The 18504-nt window shown below is 44.3% G+C and overlaps 1 protein-coding gene across 5 annotated transcripts in view; it reads left to right on the plus strand.

Annotated features, from left to right (window-relative positions):
• Window positions 1-748: 748 nt before the first annotated feature.
• Window positions 749-18504, plus strand: part of ntn2 (netrin 2) — a 43907-nt gene continuing 26151 nt past the window's right edge. The window contains exons 1-3 of one of the 5 annotated variants that reach the window (XM_026178736.1): window positions 755-833; window positions 916-1065; window positions 13427-14681. In XM_026178736.1, the coding sequence (XP_026034521.1) occupies window positions 13631-14681 (1051 nt within the window). In that variant the 5' untranslated portion in view covers window positions 755-833; window positions 916-1065; window positions 13427-13630. Of the gene's footprint in view, window positions 1066-2024; window positions 2237-3254; window positions 3580-3807; window positions 3935-13426; window positions 14682-18504 lie in introns of those variants that run through there. The other 4 variants (XM_026178735.1, XM_026178738.1, XM_026178737.1 and 1 more) reach the window with 4 other exon arrangements.

Below are 18504 nucleotides of genomic sequence, written 5' to 3' on the forward strand. Positions count from 1 at the left end.
CCAACAGAAGATTTCATTACATTCTGGTGAGTTTCCTTGTGTAGCTATAGTGAAAAAAAGATGGGAAAAGCAGTAAATGAAAAACAAATAATCCAAACAATCAAATAATATGGCAAAGTGATCTGTTTAATTCAACAACTTATCTGAACCTATAACACAGCAAAAAGAAATCCCGACATGAAATGATAGTATTTTTTCTTTGTGTATTTTACTTTATTTCAGCTGTGAGCTACAGACTTAAAAAAAATGTGTCATCACGCTGAAATCTGTTTGATTAGTCAAAAACGTTAATAATGATGATCGGTACTGTGTTAGTTCATATATAACGCTGCTTACTTGGGTAACTGAACGAAACAGCCCTAATCTTAACAGTAACACTTGTTTTCATGCTAAGGCATACATGTCTCCACGGTGGCCACGCCAGCTGATCCAGTAATATCGTGGAAATGCTCTCTTGCTTACTGCCATACAAACAACCACGAATCTTTTTTTGTCTCAGAAAATCTGAGGCTGATAAAACGTCAACAAAGGTGCACCTGGTGGAAATCCACTCAACTCACCAGCTTAATTAGTGACATGACTGGGTATCATTTTCACGTTATCTTGCTCTGAGGCAATGCAGAGCCGCCACTAGAACCCCGTGATAAGGAAAATGTTCAGTACTATAGCGCCACCTAAGTGTGAGTTGCGTTTATGTACTTTGGGGCAGATTTTTTTTTTTTTTTTTTTTTAAGGCACAGGTTATTAGTCTGACTGAGTATTACACGGTATTCGCCACAAGAGGGAGGCGAGTCTCCACTGAAAGCCAATTGGGGGTTTCCCCTCTGGATAAGGTAAGCATCTCTCCTTGCGCCCGACAGCAGGGGTGCCAAAAAATGAAGCGAGGAAACAGTCGGAGGCTGACATTTTCTCCAGGGTGTCCGCCACAGGGAACCTAGTGCCGAGAGCCCCCGGGCTTGGAACAGACAGACGGGGTTGTTTTGCAGACACAATCAGCAGACTGATCCAAGTGCAACAACTAAAGGACCGAGGAGAGCTCCCCGCTTGAATCCCATCTGACAGCAAGTGAGTGTGTTGCCTGTTGTTAGTCTTGCTTTCTTTCATTCTGTCTTTAACGCAGTCCAGCCTCTCCCACTTGTAACTGCAGAGATAATCTACCTAGATTACTGGCTGGATGGTGGAGCTCCTTTATTTCACAGGAATGCGTCAAAATTGTCCCCTCTCTCAAATAAAACGCGTGAACGTGGACTGCACTGCCCCCGTGTAAACAGAAACGCTGGCAGCAAAATGCCCCTACTTGTTTTTTTTTCCTCCTTTTAACAAACCAAAGAGTTTGAGTATTTTGTGTTTCGGACAGTTTGTTGGATCAATTGATGAAGGCCTGCTGTGTTTGTGTCAGCTTCTCTCCATTTGCTGCCCTACTTTCTCAAACGTTTAGCACTAAACTCAAGTATTTTAATTCAAAACACTGGAGAATATTTGAAGCGCCTGTATCGATGTTCAATCTGCAAATCTGAGAGATTTTAATAAGACTGGGATAGAAATGCATCCGAAATATTAAGATTTACTACAAGATCCCATTTAGAAGCTTAACTCTTGGAGAGTTATTTGGAAAGAGTGGAGACAAACCACCTGAGATTAAGAACTAAATTGCTCTTATATAAATAAAGTATTAATCGCTGAACAAAAGGAGTCAGATAAACCTTTGTGTTTTAAGTTTTCTGGAAGCAAATCGAAAAATCCCAATATTCTGTCTCCACTGCACGGCTCCCCTGTATGCTTGCCCTTGCTCGTCACTTACTTTCATCAGACTTCATTAATTTTAGCCCACTTTCTGAGCCGTTGTCCCCTTTGTGTTTAAATCCATTAACTGATTTGAGTAATTTCCTTTCCCCCCCTCTCCGTGTCTCATTGTGTTCACTGATACTGTTAATTAGTATTGGCTGCAGGTGTGCTCCGTGGGCGTAGCGCACGCGCACGGGGTTGGGGGTTAATGCCTATTAATTTTAATTATCCGCGGCTTTGAATTCGTGTTTGAACGGTCTTTGTTTGAGATGAATTACTGGATGAAGGCAGGGCGGTTCCGGGCCCGGGCCAGGCCAAGCTGGGCCATGCTGTTCCCCCCAGAGGATGGTACAGTAAATCGCCTACAGGAGGAATGTTGATCAGCTTACAGCGGGCCAGGAGGTTCTCGGGATTTGATCGACCGCGATACTAATGACCGGCCTACCCACCGGTAGGCAGGCTGCACCTGCAATAACACGTAGAGCAACACGCGAGCTGTCGCCTATAAATTACCTGGAATTATGAAGTGAACTGCGGCCCGTCCTCGCGGTTCTGCCGGGCTGGTTTTACACGTGTGACAAGTTATCCTCTGTGCTTACATTAAATGAACTCTGCCCAAAAGTCCCGACACGGCCTATTTTATTTGGCCGTTTTGTGATAAACGTCAGCGGCTCTAATTGCCGTTACCTACGTCTGCGATACCTGCTTTAATTCTCAAATCCCCGAAAATCCATTTGCTCCCCCAGTGCGCCTTTGGGCACGCGCTCCCCAGACGGGCTGTATAAAATTGCCAGCACTCATCACGACAGACCGCATGCTCTTTAAAGTCACATGAAGGCAGTTAATGAGTTAATGCGATGCTGTCATAGCCGAGGGCGCAGGTCCACATTTTCTCTGCCAGAACGAGCCTCTTTTTACACAAGCGCACAACAGGCAGTCCTGGTGTGTTTGATTCCATGTTACTATTATTAATAAAGGGGGGGAAAGTCGGTGCCTCGACGCAAATAAATCCCGCGTGTGCTGGACTATTATTGGGATTAATAAGTCACAACATTCTGCATCTGCCTCTTGTTTGTTTGGCCCCCGCTAACCCCTGACTCTGTTTCAACAGGTTCAGCGTTGTGCGCTCATTACGACCTCCATATGGCTGCCTGTTAACACAGCCCAGCACGTAGCGTTCAGAGCAGGCAGCAGAGTAACTGCCGGTCCGTAAAGTGGCGGAGATGTATTTGTTGTAAAAGTGAGACCGTGGAATGAAATCAAATGATATAAGTAGTGTTTTTCTTCGCGCATATTTATTTCTTTTATTAATTGGGCGCCTCTTCAAATTACAGGAAAAATGAAACTTAAGTTATCCAAATACTGTGCGCTATTGGATATGCAGATCTCTCTCTCACACACACACCCTCACTCTCTCTCACCCTCACTCTCTCTCTCTCGGGTGCGCTCTTTCTCTCTTGGTTTTGGGGGAAATCTGGGTTTGATTTTAACGGGGAGTAGCCTAACCCGGGCTCTCTTTACATATGGATGTACTGGACGCTCTTCAGTCGCTCTGAGCTTCGGACGGGGATGAGTTCGGTGGTTCATCTCTCCTCCCGCCGCTATCTTCTCACTTGTGCTTAACTATTTTTTAAAAGGAGACGAACGTGAGAAAGTACGCCTCACTTTTTTCCCCTCGTTTGGAGAGGACGGTTTTTGACGGAGCACGAAGCTTGATGCTAACGTGGATCTCTCGCTTGTAGGACGTCTTTTAAAAGTACTAAGTCAGCGGCTCTACCGTCTTGTGACACTGGGGTAAGTTTATAATTTGCGGCTCACCGTGCCTGTTTGTTCCACACACCCGGCGTGTGCGCGTCTCTGCGGAGAGCAGATCTCAATTTTACGCACCGCTTATTTTCCTAGTAAGTGACTCACGGCGCTCGCTGTGACGGGCTGTCCAAACCTGCTATTTGTTTTAAACGCAGGCAATGACTGTTATTACCGCATTACAGACTGAGGTCGTGTAAGTTTCGGGTTGCTGAATCACCGGGACGCGCTGGATCAGAGCGGCGGACATCACGAACAGGTGTCAGCCTCCACGGTTTACACCTGGCCCACGTGTCGCCGTAAAGGAAAAACAACAATGTCAGCCCGTGCCGAGGTGCAAGAGGTGAGCTATATGAAAGCCAGCTTGCATGCAACAGCTTCCAGGTTCGGGCACTGGCGCGTAATCGGTGCATTGGCCGCTTCTAATATTACCCCCTTTTCCGTTCGACGCCACCACGTGCAACTTGTGGTTTAAAAAAAAAAAGGGGGGACATTTATGCATTAAAAATGTTTAAATTAAGACACAGTAGCTCGTTTGGAGAAATAACTTGTCTTTATTATTAAAGGTCAGGAAAATCTGTCTAAATCAGGGTTGGCAAACATAAGTCCCAGGGGCAAGAATCGGCCGCCCAAGACTCCAATCCGGCCCACTTGATGGAAAATGTGTAGGAGGACATGAATATATGACTTTTGACCGTCCTTTTACAAGTTTTGAAGCCTTTTTTTTTTTTTTTTTTTTTTTTTTTTTTTTTACTGATCCAGACCTTCCCCATTACCATTCATACTACCCCAAAGTAAATAAATAATAGATTTCTATCATTTTAAACATTACTGCTACACAGAATTTAAGCCCAAAGAGTTGTGCTGACAGATTTCATACATTTACTGCAGCAGCATTTCTTTATCATTTAGAAATGCTGTTGAAATTTGACTTTCTTTTTTTTTATATTAAAATCTCTCTGGGTTTAAATGTGTAGTTAAGCTTCTGCACACTGACAGAAAGGGGAGTTTCACTGGTACGGCCCACATAAGATCAAAGTAACGTGTATGTGGTCCGTGATGTAAAATTAATTTGATACCTGTGCTCTAAACTCTAAATAGCAAATGATGATAATACATTTTTGCACTTAAGTCCACTTCCTGTCAGGGTGTGATGGGGAAACAATAGCCTTTACAATACTGATGAGGTTCACCCTCCCCGAGCTCATCCACTTCTCTGCTCTCAAGCAGGTACAAGCCTGGAAGCGAAAGCGAGAATCCCATACCGATGGCTTATCTTAACTGCTTCAATAGACTTAAAGTATCCCCCTATTGCGCTCTGAAACAGTGTCAGCCACTTGACCTACTTCTCACTCTCGCCGCAAACGCCTGGAATCGGTGCACGATGAGGGCCTCTGAAACCTTGCCGCTCGCCAAGGTCAGAAAGAATGTGAAATGTCAAGTCGAAGCCAGAGGAAAGCAGGGGGAGTTTAATGCATCTGAAGCGAAGGGCTGTTCATCTGGAGTGCAGCCACTGCTTCCCTGTTTTTGCAAATTAATCATCATTATTTAATTGCATCACACCCTGCTTCCATCAGTGACAGAGCGAGGGAGGTAGAGCCAGGAGCAGCTGAAGGCACATGATGTGGAGGCTAATCCAGAGCAACATAGTGCAGATTTTTATTAACTCCTTAAAGTGCGGCTGGATGGGGATGGTTAAAGCTGCAGTAACATAAGCAGACTGTTTTCTTCTGCCTTGAAGAGCAGGATTCCTCTGGATCTTGGCTCCGTCCACCTGAGCGAGTAAAGTCAACACTTCCACTATATTTTTCCTTCTGTGGCTTCAGCAGTTTGACGAGAGCGGGAAAGTAATGCTATATCTGTTTCTCCTAGTCGCATACACTGCTCTGTTTTTACTGTGTGTAACTTCATCCCCCTTGAGTCGAGCATTCGAATAAACTGTGCAGGCTGATTAATTAATAAGGTCTGCTCAATCACGAGCCTGTGGGAGAGGCTATCATTGAACTCACGATGCAGCTGTTTGTCAGGAGCTACCATATCAGATTCTGGTAGCTACAGGGATAAAACACAAGATCCAAGAATTAGAGTTTGATTTCAATCCATGAAGAATTGATATATTCTGTTTCCAACCTTGCATTTATATGCAGCCCATGAGCTGAATGTGGTGTGACAGAGTACCCACATTACATGCACTCACTCAGGCAGCATCTGTCTCCACTTCAGAGGTGAGAATGAAGTTGAAATACTATCTTGACTGCTGACTGAATTGCCTGTGTGATATCTCTCTGAGTGACAAATTAGGTGTTTGTACTTGCTTACCTTCTCTGTTAAAATACCCATCATTCATCAGCGTGATACCCAAGATGGCTCTCGCTGTGGGAAGAGGACCCAGAGGCAGAGATTCACATTTTATCCCACCACTTCCTGCACCAGCAAACGCTAGGCCTGCGTTTGCTAGCTGCAGATTTCATCCAGATGCAGAGTGGTGTGTGTGTGTGTGTGTGTGTGTGTGTGTGTGTGTGTGTGTGTGTGTGTGTGTGAGGTCCACATGCGTATATCTGGCCCCACTTATTTCCTATCAGTATACTTATCTGACTTGGATACACACAGACACATCCATAGTGATGGAAAAGTGTTAGTGCCTTTACACTATGACCTCTGACCTGTGGGCAACTCCCCTACAGAAATCCCCCTGGGGTGTAGTAACATCGCCCTCAAGGGAGAATGAATAAAGATGGAGAGGAAAGAACAGGAAGAGGTGAAGCAGGCTTGTCTGAGTCACAAGCTTTGGCATCCGATAAAGTGTCTTGTAAATACAACTTGTTTGTCAAGGAGTGTGTTTAATGAACGCAACCTTCGGAGTATTTCAAGGACTTAATAAAACGATTTGCACCCCCTTTGGAGTTCAAAGTAGGTCCGTGCTTTTGGCTGTGGTGGGGTAGAGGTTGCTCTTATGCAATGGGAAAAAAAAAAAAAAGAGGAAAAGAGACCGTTTTTCCTGTTAGGGGGGCTTTTGGGAAAACCGCGGCTCTGCCTACCGCAGCCAACCTTCAAAGGGTTTTAAAGGAGCGTTCACCTCTCTTCTCCTTAAATCCTTCCATGCCTCTGAACGAGTTACTTCCTCTCATACCCAGAAACGGCTCACCTGCCTCTCAAGCTGCGGTCTGGGTTGTGCTTATGTCCATGGGAAATGTTCCGTAGGGCAGCCCTCCAGTCCAACCGCTTCCTGAAAACACCACACTTTGGGAAGTTCAGCATTTCTCACATGTCTGTATTATCGCTGTAATCCTGCTACTTGATAGCTTTCATCCAGTGTTAAAGGAATTTGTTAGTCTGCCCGCCATCGTGGTCCGAGGATATCATCCATCTTTTTCGGTCTCTCTCTCTCAAGCTCATCTTGACAGCACATGTAGGGGAAATATTTCTTGTATTTGAAAACAGATCACAGCGTGACATAGGTGGCTATAAATTTTTGGACGCCGGTCCTTGTACTCCAAACTTTTACCCTGTCAGCTAAAAATCCAGAAGAAAAGTTTTTCCTCGTGGGAGCTTCATGGAGATTTTTTTTTTTTTTTTTCAAGAAAATAGTTCCACATCCTGTAACGCAACATACTTATGTTCAGAATGATCCATGATCCATTTGGCTGTGACTCAAATAGATTCAGAGTTTGTAACTGCTAACTCACATACTTTATTTTGCAGTGTGATTTAAGGTTGAGCTTTCTGTAGGATTTAGTCTTAAAATCAGTTATTTTACCACAGATGTTTGGTTTGTGTCACTGACTAAATGTTTTTTAAAAAAAAGGTCAAAACTAAAAAAGAAATTATTTAAATGCATCATATTTTATTATATTTTTTTAACTGTAGAGCTCATACTCGTCTTCACCCTACTTACTGTGTTTTCTTCTCGCTTTTTATGAGTGCAGTCACATTTAAAAGTGAAGCAGAAAACACATGAGTCGGATGTGTGGAGGCTCTAAGTTGGAAAAACAACTAAAACCAAAGGTCTTGTGTATTCATTTGATGTGTATTTTTGCCTGTTTCTGTTCTCACAGTTTAACCCTCTTTAATCCCGTGTAAATTCATGAGTAATGCCTAAAACTTTCTGTCTGCTCATGTCCTCTCCACTCCCTTACGCTTCTCGTTTTCTCACCGAGAGCAGGCTCACCTCACTGAACCCTCTTTTTAACAGACAAAAATATACAACAAGGTGTCCTATCAGCAGTTTTCGTGACTTTTTGCACTAAATACAAGGATCAGCAGCTCAGTACAGCTTCCCGTCCAGAGTCTGTGAGAGCCGTCTTAACTTCTCTGTCTGTCGTCTCTCCTCCTGTTTGGTTCTGGATCAGGTTCTGTTGATTTAAAGAACTGCTGTCAGACTCGGGGCCGGCGGTGTGGGCTGGGCCAGAGAAGCTGCTGCATTCCTCTGCTGGGCGTTCAGGGTTTCTCCCTGTGGTGTCTCTTTCTGTCAGATAGAAAGGTAGAGAATTTTTTTTTTTCACTTGGATGTTTTATGATCTTCTGTGGATCTGCCTGCTGCGTCTCAAGCCACACAGACACTTTGAAACGGCTTTGTGTTATCCCAGAAACAGCCAGTACTATCTCATGGACTTTGCTTTAGCTACAGGAGTTTGATATAGCAGTAAGGTGATGGTGAGTAGTTTTGAAGGTTGGAATTGGAGGATTTGTCACATTATATACACACACACACACACACCCTCTGAGGAGACATAAGCAGGCTTTAAAAATTTGTTAGTGATCCCCGTGCTAATGACGCCCTCAGCTGTGAGAGGTTACACCCCTCTTTCCTCAGCCCTCCCCCTGCCTCTTCAGTGCCTAATGAATGCTAGTGAGGTACTCAGACTTTCCTTCACCCTCACGTACTTACACACACACACACCAATGGTAGGATCTTCATGACCGTGGAGATGGACATCATTAAGTGGGATTCAGGCTGATAATATCTGACCCCTGTTACCTGAAACCTGTCAGTCATGTTGATTGGTCTGGACAAGTTTGTTTATCTTTCAGGTGTGTGTGTGTGTGTGTGTGTGTGTGTGTGTGTGTGTGTGTGTGTGGGTGCAAAGTGGACAGGGATGTGATTCATGATTAATCAGAACTGTCATTTATGGCCGGTTCCATTTTCTCAAATATATAAATTTATGTTATTCTCTCATAAATGGCATCAATTAATAATTTATAGGTGTGGCACAAAAGCTAAAATAAACCTTGTGAAACGTGACTACTTCCTGATATCTGAAATAGAACACTAGTAGTTGATAAATGGATAAGATTGAGGGGATGGAGTAGATGTAGGGGATTCCTGTTGCTTTCCTGTTCAGCGGTGTAATATTCATACAGTGTATCTTTCCATGCTGATAATGAGAATGGAGGTAGCCCTGTTGTTAGCCTATTAAAAATCCCATCATGATTCCAGGCAGCCGGTAATAACCCCATTAGGGATTACTATACAGCAGGCTGGAGGGTTAGCAGGGTACCAATTTGGACCCCAGCTTGCTGTCATCTGAGACGGTCGTCGCAGAAGGCCTCCATTCAGTCCCACTTTGAGTGCAGCCAGCACACCGTCGCTCCAGAACAGCAGGAACGGCTCCCAGTTGGGATACAAAGTGGCTCAGCTGGTCCCTCTCCTATCCTCACCTCCCCTGGCGCCCTCCTCTTCACCCAAGCCAAATAAAGCCTCTCAGCCACTTCTGTTTTCCTAATCTGTGAACTCTGACAGAGGCGCCCACGCTTGAAAGAGAGACAACTCAACATGGGATGATCTCCCGGTGACAGCGAGAAGCTGAAAAAACGTTCCCAGGAATGTCTCCGCTGAAACCACCAGACCACCCTGTCATCTTCCTGTTCTTCTCTTCCTCCCTTTCTCTCTCGTCTGTCTTCCTGGATTTCTGCTCCCTCTATTCGTCGCCCACATCTCTTTAATCTAATTTCCTTTCCCATTGCCCCTCATCATCAGCCTTCCTTAATTGGGCTCACTGGTTTGATTTTTAAACCGCTGGATCTGTTCCGACTGCCAAATGGCCTGAGTAATCTTTAAAAACATGCTATGCAGGGGGAGAGTGAGGGCTTTCACTCTAAAAGCCCCATATTATTTTCATTCTCTCATTTCCAAAGGAGTCTATATTACTAATAAGCAAATAATTTAACACTGCCACAGCCCAGGATTTGGGATCAAAGCATGTTTGCACATTCAGGATTTTCATTGCCGTTATGCCACAGAGGAATGTTGTTGTGACAATTTGCCTAATGTGCAGTTTGTATTTATCACCGCACTTCGACCAGCTAATCATTTTAAAATTACTTCTTTTTTTCTCACTTAAATGATGCCAGTAGGTTTGCAAGCAGGCCAACTTTAACTGTGAAATGCAAAAGCGTAGCTATTATAGGAGATCAACATGGGAAGCGATGCATTACCCTCAGGTTAAATGTAACATCTTTACACTCAAATGTAATTAATTAGTGAGCTTGGGCAACGTGGCAGCCAGATTTTCCAACACTTAAACAGAGCCAGGATAACTGCTACACTCACTTGAACGAGAGTGGTTTTAATCATCTCATTTAACTCTTGGCAGGAATCATAATGTAAAAATATTGCATGCATGATTTTATTTTCTCCCACAACAATAAGAATATCTCTTTACTAGAACAATGTAAGCAAATCTGCAAGTCTTTTTGTTTCTCTTTAAAAGCTGCAGCCTCTCCTCGCTAACCCAACATTTCTGTGTGGGATTCGTCGTCTTAATCAGAAAGACGGAGACACTGGACTGCAGCTGTTGCTACTTGAACCACATTTAATGAGAGGCTAAATCTTTCCCACTGAGGGGAAGTCGTAGCTTGTTAAACACACGGCCAAAGCTATAGGCAGATAACTTTTTGCTGAAACAGATTCTTAGTATTTAAAAGGTCAACCTGCTACACCTCAGTGCTGATGTCATAGCAGAGATTAAAAATACCAAAAGGCTGATTTTAGTGGAAGTGAGATAAGTCTCTCGTGCATGCTGGCAACTGTTTCGGAGGGCGGACTGAGTGGAATTAAACAGCCGTGTCACTGTACCGTCTCTGTTTAACCTACATGCTCGTCTGTCAGACGCGCCTGACAGCACCAGACCCTGCAAGAGTCCCGGCAGGCACATGGGCCGCACCATATTTAGTCATCCAAAGTCCAGACACAGACCCGTGCAGTCCTCTACCTTAATCTGCCTCCCCTCCATTGCACCCTCTCTCAATTTTTATGTCCTTCCCTCAACTCCCTCCCTCCATCTCTGTCACTTTCCCTCTTTCTCCTACTGCTCCCATTCATCTCTGTCCTTGCTTGCCCTCCCTCCAGTCATTTCTGCTTTATCACTGTCGTGCCCCTCACTGTTTCTCTCCTTCCCGTGTCCCTTTCCTTTCTTGCCTACCAAAACTCTTATATATGATTATGCCATCTATTTTTCTTTGGTCTGCTGTCCACCCACCAACTCTTTCTAAACATGCCCATAAAATCTTCAATCCTGTGATAATTTCTAGACCTTTTTCCTATTTTGTTTCCACTCCTATTTCCTCTCTCCTTCAGAGACTCCCCACAGTTTATTTTCCCAGATGAGCATGCCTCTGATGGAAGCCCGGCCTGGATGCTAATGAGTTGCTAATTCTATCGGCCGCCTCTCTGCGCCCTCCCCACTGAGTGTCAAGCCCACCAGCCTTACCATGACCGGTCTTTTGATGGAGTACGTTTGGTTGATGAACTCCCGTCTGTGTAACCACTTTAACCTCCCTGACCGCAGACACATGCAACCTATCTGTGTCCTTATCTATCCTGCCAAGACCTCTTAGTCCAGTCATTAATGAGCAGACCCATCCTCTCAATCCACTGTGCATAGTGTAAGAGGAAATGTGTTGTTTTTATTCTTATGCTGAGGTCTTTAACTTGCCAAGAAGATTATTTCTGAATGTCTGCTTCACATCTCAGATGTGTTAGGTTGTATTTCCCTATACTCACATATAGGGAACTTCCCACTATATCACTTTATACTAAATCCTACAACTTATGCTGTCATGTCCCAAAAGTTCTCTGTAATTTTTCTGAACTTTTTATTTGAAGTTGTGATGCATACATACAGTAGGTACAGAAGGACAACAGAGTACGATTGCACCTCAAACTATCTAATTTCACATTAAGATAGGGGCATTCGGATTCTCTATAATACAGCCCACAACCCTTTTACAATACTGTGTAGATACTGCATTTCCCTTATGACATTGTATGTTTAAATAGAAAAACACCTGTATGATATTTTATCTCCTTTCCTTTCAAATACTCCAAATGTACCTGTTACTTTAAAATTATTAACAGCATACTTTTCTTCTTTTCTTTAAGAGTGAAAACTGTATCCAATGTTCTCCTGCATGTATCCATAACACACACATACTGAAAATAAAAAAACCTAAACCTAAAAAAATTACCTGCTTAAGGTTGCTAAAATTAACACCACACAGGTTACACTCTGTAATGCGTGACAGAGATTGATATCGATATTCATCACATTAATTTTTCTAAGCATCTGAATTTATGCTTGACAATCAGCTGAATGGTGTTTAAGCACAGAAGAGGCATCCTATTTATTAGGACACGTGGGTGTTATTTTTTGTTTTTGTTTTTTTTGAGGATTTCTATGGACAAAATCCACAAAAATTGACTTTTTTTTTTTTTTTGATTGGCCACAGATGAAGCTTTTTGTTCTACAAAGATGAAGAACGATTCTGTAGTATAAGAAAGAGTGTGGGGGTAGAAGGAGGTGGGTGTGGTGCATTGTAATTGAATTCAAACGGTTGAGGTACCTTCCCAACCCCTCCGCTGTCACTTTTAAAATGAGGCTCTTCTAGACTTGACATCCAGGGAAGTAAAAAGGGGATTAAGGAAGAAGAAACCTCAGGCCATATACATCTCTTTCTATTGTCTGCTTTCTTTGCTCTGGGGCTTTTTCTCCTTGTGCCCCTCGATCTTTCTCGGGGACCAAGAGGCCTCTCGTCAAGCACTCAGCTTATGAAAGAAGCCAGCCAGGTACCTGTCTTGACCCATAGATTTAGTCTGTGAGACACTGAGGCCTTTCTAAGTTCTTTTAAAGTGGAGTTCATTTCTCAAATACCCATCACTTTTGGTGAATTTTCTGGTTCAGCGAATAAACACAATGCTGCCTTCTTTGCGGTCAGCACTGTGTCACAATAGCGTTGCAACGGTTGATTTCCTGTAAAATTCCTCAAAAATTAGCAAGTAACTACAGCCTGGCCTTCGTATGTAGAATCCACCCCCCGTCTTTTTCTTTTTTTTTTCCCTTCTAGGACCAGCGCTTGCAGCAGTGCTTTGACCAGGGTCACACACGGTTCACTGCTCTGCCGCACCACCAGGGATTATGGGGTGACTTCTGCCATGCTGCTCAAGCATGACCAGAAGGCTTGGCCAGTTTTGACCTGAATAGCGTAGGACTCGAGTAGTGAATGAGAGGCCGGCATTGAAATTCAGGATGCAGCTACTTGCAGTCACTTATGTCTCTCTTTAAATGGTCACATTCTCTCTCTCGGGCCCCTCATCTGTCTGATCCTTTGACAGGCTTTCAGTCAATGAAAACATTCACTTGTGGCCGTACAATGTAAAAGATTTTATTTAATTTCCTTTATAAGGGGAAGTATAATTTGGTTTTAAAGATACACAACATTGGGTTTTTTGTTTGCTTGTTTTTTATGCAGTACATCAATGCCACTTTCCATTTTCTATCCTGTTATGGTAAAATATGTCGATGACATTGACCCTTGTGTTTATTTCTCTCTCTTACAGGAAAGGCTCTGGTCAGCCTGAAGCGAAGGGTCACTGAGCTCAGACACTCTTCTTCCACTGACTCACAAATTACACACTCACGGGGGGGGAGTCACACACTGACACATCAGTGCAACGACGCAGACACTCAGTTTACACACTTGGGCAAACACACATACCCTCATCCTTGCACATAGACATCCAAACACAGGCCCCTTGAGCAGGATGAGGGAACCTTGGAGGTACCTGCTGGGCCTGTGCCTCCTGGCATGCTCAACCTTCACCCACAGTGCCGCTAATCCCTTCACAGGACAGCAGACTCCTCCAGACCCCTGCTATGATGACACCGGTGCAGCACGCCGGTGTATCCCTGAGTTTATCAATGCTGCCTTCGGCAAGGAGGTGATGGTTTCCAGCGTGTGTGGCCGACCTCCCTCCCGTTCCTGTAGCGTGGTGGAGCGGGGCGACGAGCGGCCTTCTGTACGCACGTGCCAAATCTGTGACGCAGCCGACCCTCGCCGTGCCCACCCGGCTTCCTACCTCACCGACCTCAACTCGGCCCACAACCTCACCTGCTGGCAGTCGGAGAATCTGAACACCTCTCCGTACAATGTGACTCTCACCCTTTCGCTGGGTAAAAAATTTGAGATTACCTACGTCAGCCTGCAGTTTTGTTCACCACGACCCGAGTCCCTGGCCATATACAAAAGCATGGACTATGGCAAAAGCTGGATGCCCTACCAGTTCTACTCCTCGCAGTGCCGCCGCATGTACAACCGACCCAACAAAGCAACCATCACCAAGCAGAATGAGCAGGAAGCTCTTTGCACAGATGGTCACACTGACCTTTACCCGCTGTCTGGAGGGCTTATAGCTTTCAGCACTCTGGATGGACGGCCTTCTGGTAAAGATTTTGACAACAGCCCAGTTCTTCAGGACTGGGTCACCGTCACTGATATCCGTGTGGTCTTTAGCCGGCCGCAGATGCCCCGGGAGTTGGTACTAGGGGCCGGAGGCAACACTGGAGGGAGGGATGATGACCCCATGGCAGTGACATCAACACTCCCAACTTATTTCTATGCAGTGGGAGACTTCCAGGTGGGCGGGAGGTGTAAGTGCAACGGCCATGCCTCACGCTGTCTGAAAGACAAGGAAGGTAAACTGGTGTGTGACTGCAAACACAACACGGAGGGACCTGAATGTGACCGCTGCAAGCCCTTTCACTATGACCGACCTTGGCAGAGGGCCAATGCTCGCGAGGCCAATGAATGTCTGCGTAAGTCTCTCTTCTTATCTGTCATCCGTTATGTGCTTTTAACAATGTTTTAGTTTTTCTGCTCTAGATATCTCGTGGATATAATCTGGATATTGCATGGGATCATTACTTCAGGTTGCAGACAATCATAAAAAAGTCTGAATTTGAACAACACTGTGGCGCAAAAATCAGTGCAACAGTGGCTGCATCTAAAGTTCTGATTGCATGTCTTAGCTGAGCAGATGAAAATTAGGAAATGCCTGAAAATTTCAATGTTTGTCTATTTTGTTGCGTCTTTTCACGGCACAGTTATTTTCAGGACGTGAGCTGAACTGAGAGGGCACCAAAAATGATTTTATACAGAAGCAACACAGAGAAAGAGCGAGCTGTAGAAAAGGATAAATATGAGTTGGAAGACCCGTGTTTGACTGTCATAAGAGTAATTAATGATGTTGCCAGAACATTATGTTGTTTATACAGGTGAAGAGTTGTGCGCTGACAACTTTGGCAATGTCTCTCAAAACACAAGCCCATACGTTCCTTTCATTTCTCATCAGCCTCTTGCATTTACTGTTCCAGTAGAGAAAAACAGGGCTACTGCACTCAACTACATCCTGAACTTGTCTATTTAAAAAAGGAAAAAATTGTTTTGCACAAGCAAGTCTAAACAGTGGATGACAACAGCTCGACTCATTGGCACACGGCTACGGCTAAGACTTCCAAGAATGTTATTTGGCAGCGTTTGCCGTCACCTCACGACACACTCAGTAAAAGTCATCCAGACATGCTCTGAAAGCATGCCAAGAAAAATCATGGCAATTTCTGTGGCAATTTTTGTAATGTAAGTAGATTACCTTTGTATAGGATCAGGCCTTTCTATGACACCAATTTTATGGCTGTACAAAGGTCTTGCTTACATGTCACATTAGCATTTTTATCAGGATTCATCCTCTAATGTGTGGCTGTTTCTTTGGTGGTTACACACAAATATATATATAATTATTTTTTTTTATTTTTTTTTTTTACAGCGTTCTTCTGTTGGTGTGAATAGACTTACGTTGAACTCAATTCAGGTCAATTTTGCTTGTCATAAAAATGTGTTAGCGTAGCAAAATAAAACCATATTAGAAACCACTGTCCCTGCTTTAACCTTTATGAAATAAAATTACAGCCAGAGAAGGAGGGGGGAGAAACAGGAGCAGAACATTGAAAAACTCAGTATATTTTTCTAACATGTTGTAATTGCCCTGTGAGCTGGCCTGAGTTCATATTTAGCATTGAACAGAGCCAAATCTGTTTAAAGGGGGCAGAGAGTGACAGAGCCAGAGAAGCGAGGCCGTTCTAGCCTTAGACTGGACTTAGAACTGACACGGGAGATTTCAACCTTACTTTTGGCTTTTCCTCCTCGACGCCCTCGCTTTCTCAGCTCACAGATGCAGGCACACATACACCTAACCCCTTTCTGTAACAATATCCTGTCAATCCCTGAGTGATTTCGCCCTCGTACTTTTGCGCACGCCCTCCTTCAAATGTCCCGTAGCCGTTTGTGAAGTGTTACGCCCGCTTTCCGTAGATCTCATCTCTGTGGGATTGATATGTCACTTTTACCCAGAAGTTCTGGCCTAAATAGCCCGGCTCCACGGGCCAACTACGATGACCTAATCCCGGTGTTGATACAGGGCAGTTAAAGGTCTTTGCTAGTCGCACGCTATACCTGATCACACATCCTGATTTGCCAACAAACCAGTCCCAGTTGTCCCTAATTTCACGTTCCACAAGCTTCTTTTTTTTTGCTTTTTTTACAGCCTATTCCACTGGAACCACTTCCAAAATATTCTTAAAGTAGCAGGAGGGCCTTTTAAAGAGGCTTCTCAGTGTATAAATAAAGCCCCTTAAGAAAAAAAAATGCTGCCGTGCCTTGTCGATTTCTCTGCTTGCTTTTCTTTTTGAGACGTTACACAAACTGATTGGGGGGGTAAGAGTGGTAAGTTACATAGTGGAGGAGTCCCTTAGGTGTCATAAGAGGTCCTGGGGTTGTTTGGGTTTGGAGGGAGAGTCTGAAAGGTCACGATCCTCCGTGCAGGGGTGACGGAGTTAAGCTGATTGGGAGGTGGTTTGTGGGTAATGAGGAATTCAGAGTGGGCAGATTTGGAGCCACATCAAAAGCTGTTTTGCACCCTGCCACTGAAGCCGAGTCGGCTCTTGAGAAATTATGTGCCTCTTGGCTGATTTTTTATTTTTTTTTATTTTTTTTTTTACCCTTTCAAGTTCCTTTTAAATGTTGTGCAAGGTTTTGGTCTTATCGGTCTTGACTTAAATCTTAACATGCACAACGTGAACATCGCCTCCAACAGAACTTGGGTTTTGCTAAATGTTCGACATGCCCCGCACCAGGATTTCTGTCTGTGCTCTTGGCAAACTCGCATAGCGTCTCCAGACACAAGCCATGCGCACACACGCCCATCTGCCGCCTCCCTCTCTATGAATCCTGCCTCGAGACATTGGTTTACAAATCCCTGCTGTAGTAGTCGGAGAGGGCAGCCTCGTAAAGGATTGTGTCTGTTTGTATTGAGGGAGACATGATGGAAAAATCTGTGATTTATCTGCTCGGCGTCCGAGCCACAGGAGAGGATAAGGAAACAGATGGATAAGAGCTATTTGGTTAGTGGTTGTGATGGAGTGTGGGCTTTTCTGCTGGCGTGGCCGGTCTCGTAATGTAAATACTTTATGTTAACTTAAAAATATGAGACACTAGATCATGCCATAAATTGAATCTGCCAAAGTCGCACCGTAAGATGAAGAGCCCTCTTGTGGAGTCAACGACAATGTGACATCCTGAGTAGATGATAATTTATGGTCTCGTAGCTCTCTGTTCTTGGCTGTGTCCACAGCCGTCTCGGCCCTGTTTGGCTGCAACAACAAGCTGCTCTATTCTCCAGCCCTTCCTCTCCCTCATTTGTACTCAACCTGCAGGAAGTCCAGAGCACTGCTGGGACGCTGCGAGCTCGGGGCCAGACACCATCCATCCCCCAGTGGCCCACCGAGCCAGATCTGCTTCCAGTGTTGAGCCAGGCGCGCTGGTATGCATTAAACAGGGAAGTCATTTAAAGACTGATTGAACTGCTGTTTCGTCTGATTTGCCAGAAATGCAGGTGAGCTGCGGTTAGCAGCGAAAGCCGAGTGTTTCTGCTCTGCTGACGTCTTTGGGCATGGTGTTGAATGTTTTGAGTAGGAAATTTGACACACTGGGTCCACGGAGGGAATGAATGATATGGTATTCTTCTTTTTTTCTGCACAAGAGGGTTTAATTTTGAAATTAAACAACCAATCAGTCAAAGACCTTTTCACTGTAGACTCTCAGGCCATGTCATCACCTGAAGGAAATCCCACAAATTAGTTATTACCTCTGAAAAAAGTTATTAGCTGTTATATAATACGTAGATGCTATTAGATCATGTCTGCTTCACTAATGAAACAGTGGTCTTATTAAAATGTGACTTTTACAGCGGAAGAGGAAGGAGAAGCAGAACGGACAGATTTTTGCGAGTCTTGTCACAAACCCTCTCAAGCTTTTCAGGGGGCTTGTGGCTTTTTGTGGGCTCAGCTTATGTTTTTTGGAAACTATTAGCTGGAATTAGGGGGACATTGACAGATGGGTTTCTTAGGGAAAGCAGTGTGATCCAGCAGTGGTGTCAAAGCAAGAGGCCGGCCAGCAACACATGCTCAGAACCATTACTCTGATGAAGCTTTCAGAGCTGGAAACTCTGAAAGACCACAGAAGCGCAAATTCGCCGCTTTTTTTTTCCTCTTTTTTTTTTATATCTCTTTTTCCACCTTTTCATTT

Source organism: Astatotilapia calliptera, chromosome 8, assembly GCF_900246225.1.
Source record: "Astatotilapia calliptera chromosome 8, fAstCal1.2, whole genome shotgun sequence".
Lineage (NCBI taxonomy): Eukaryota > Metazoa > Chordata > Actinopteri > Cichliformes > Cichlidae > Astatotilapia > Astatotilapia calliptera.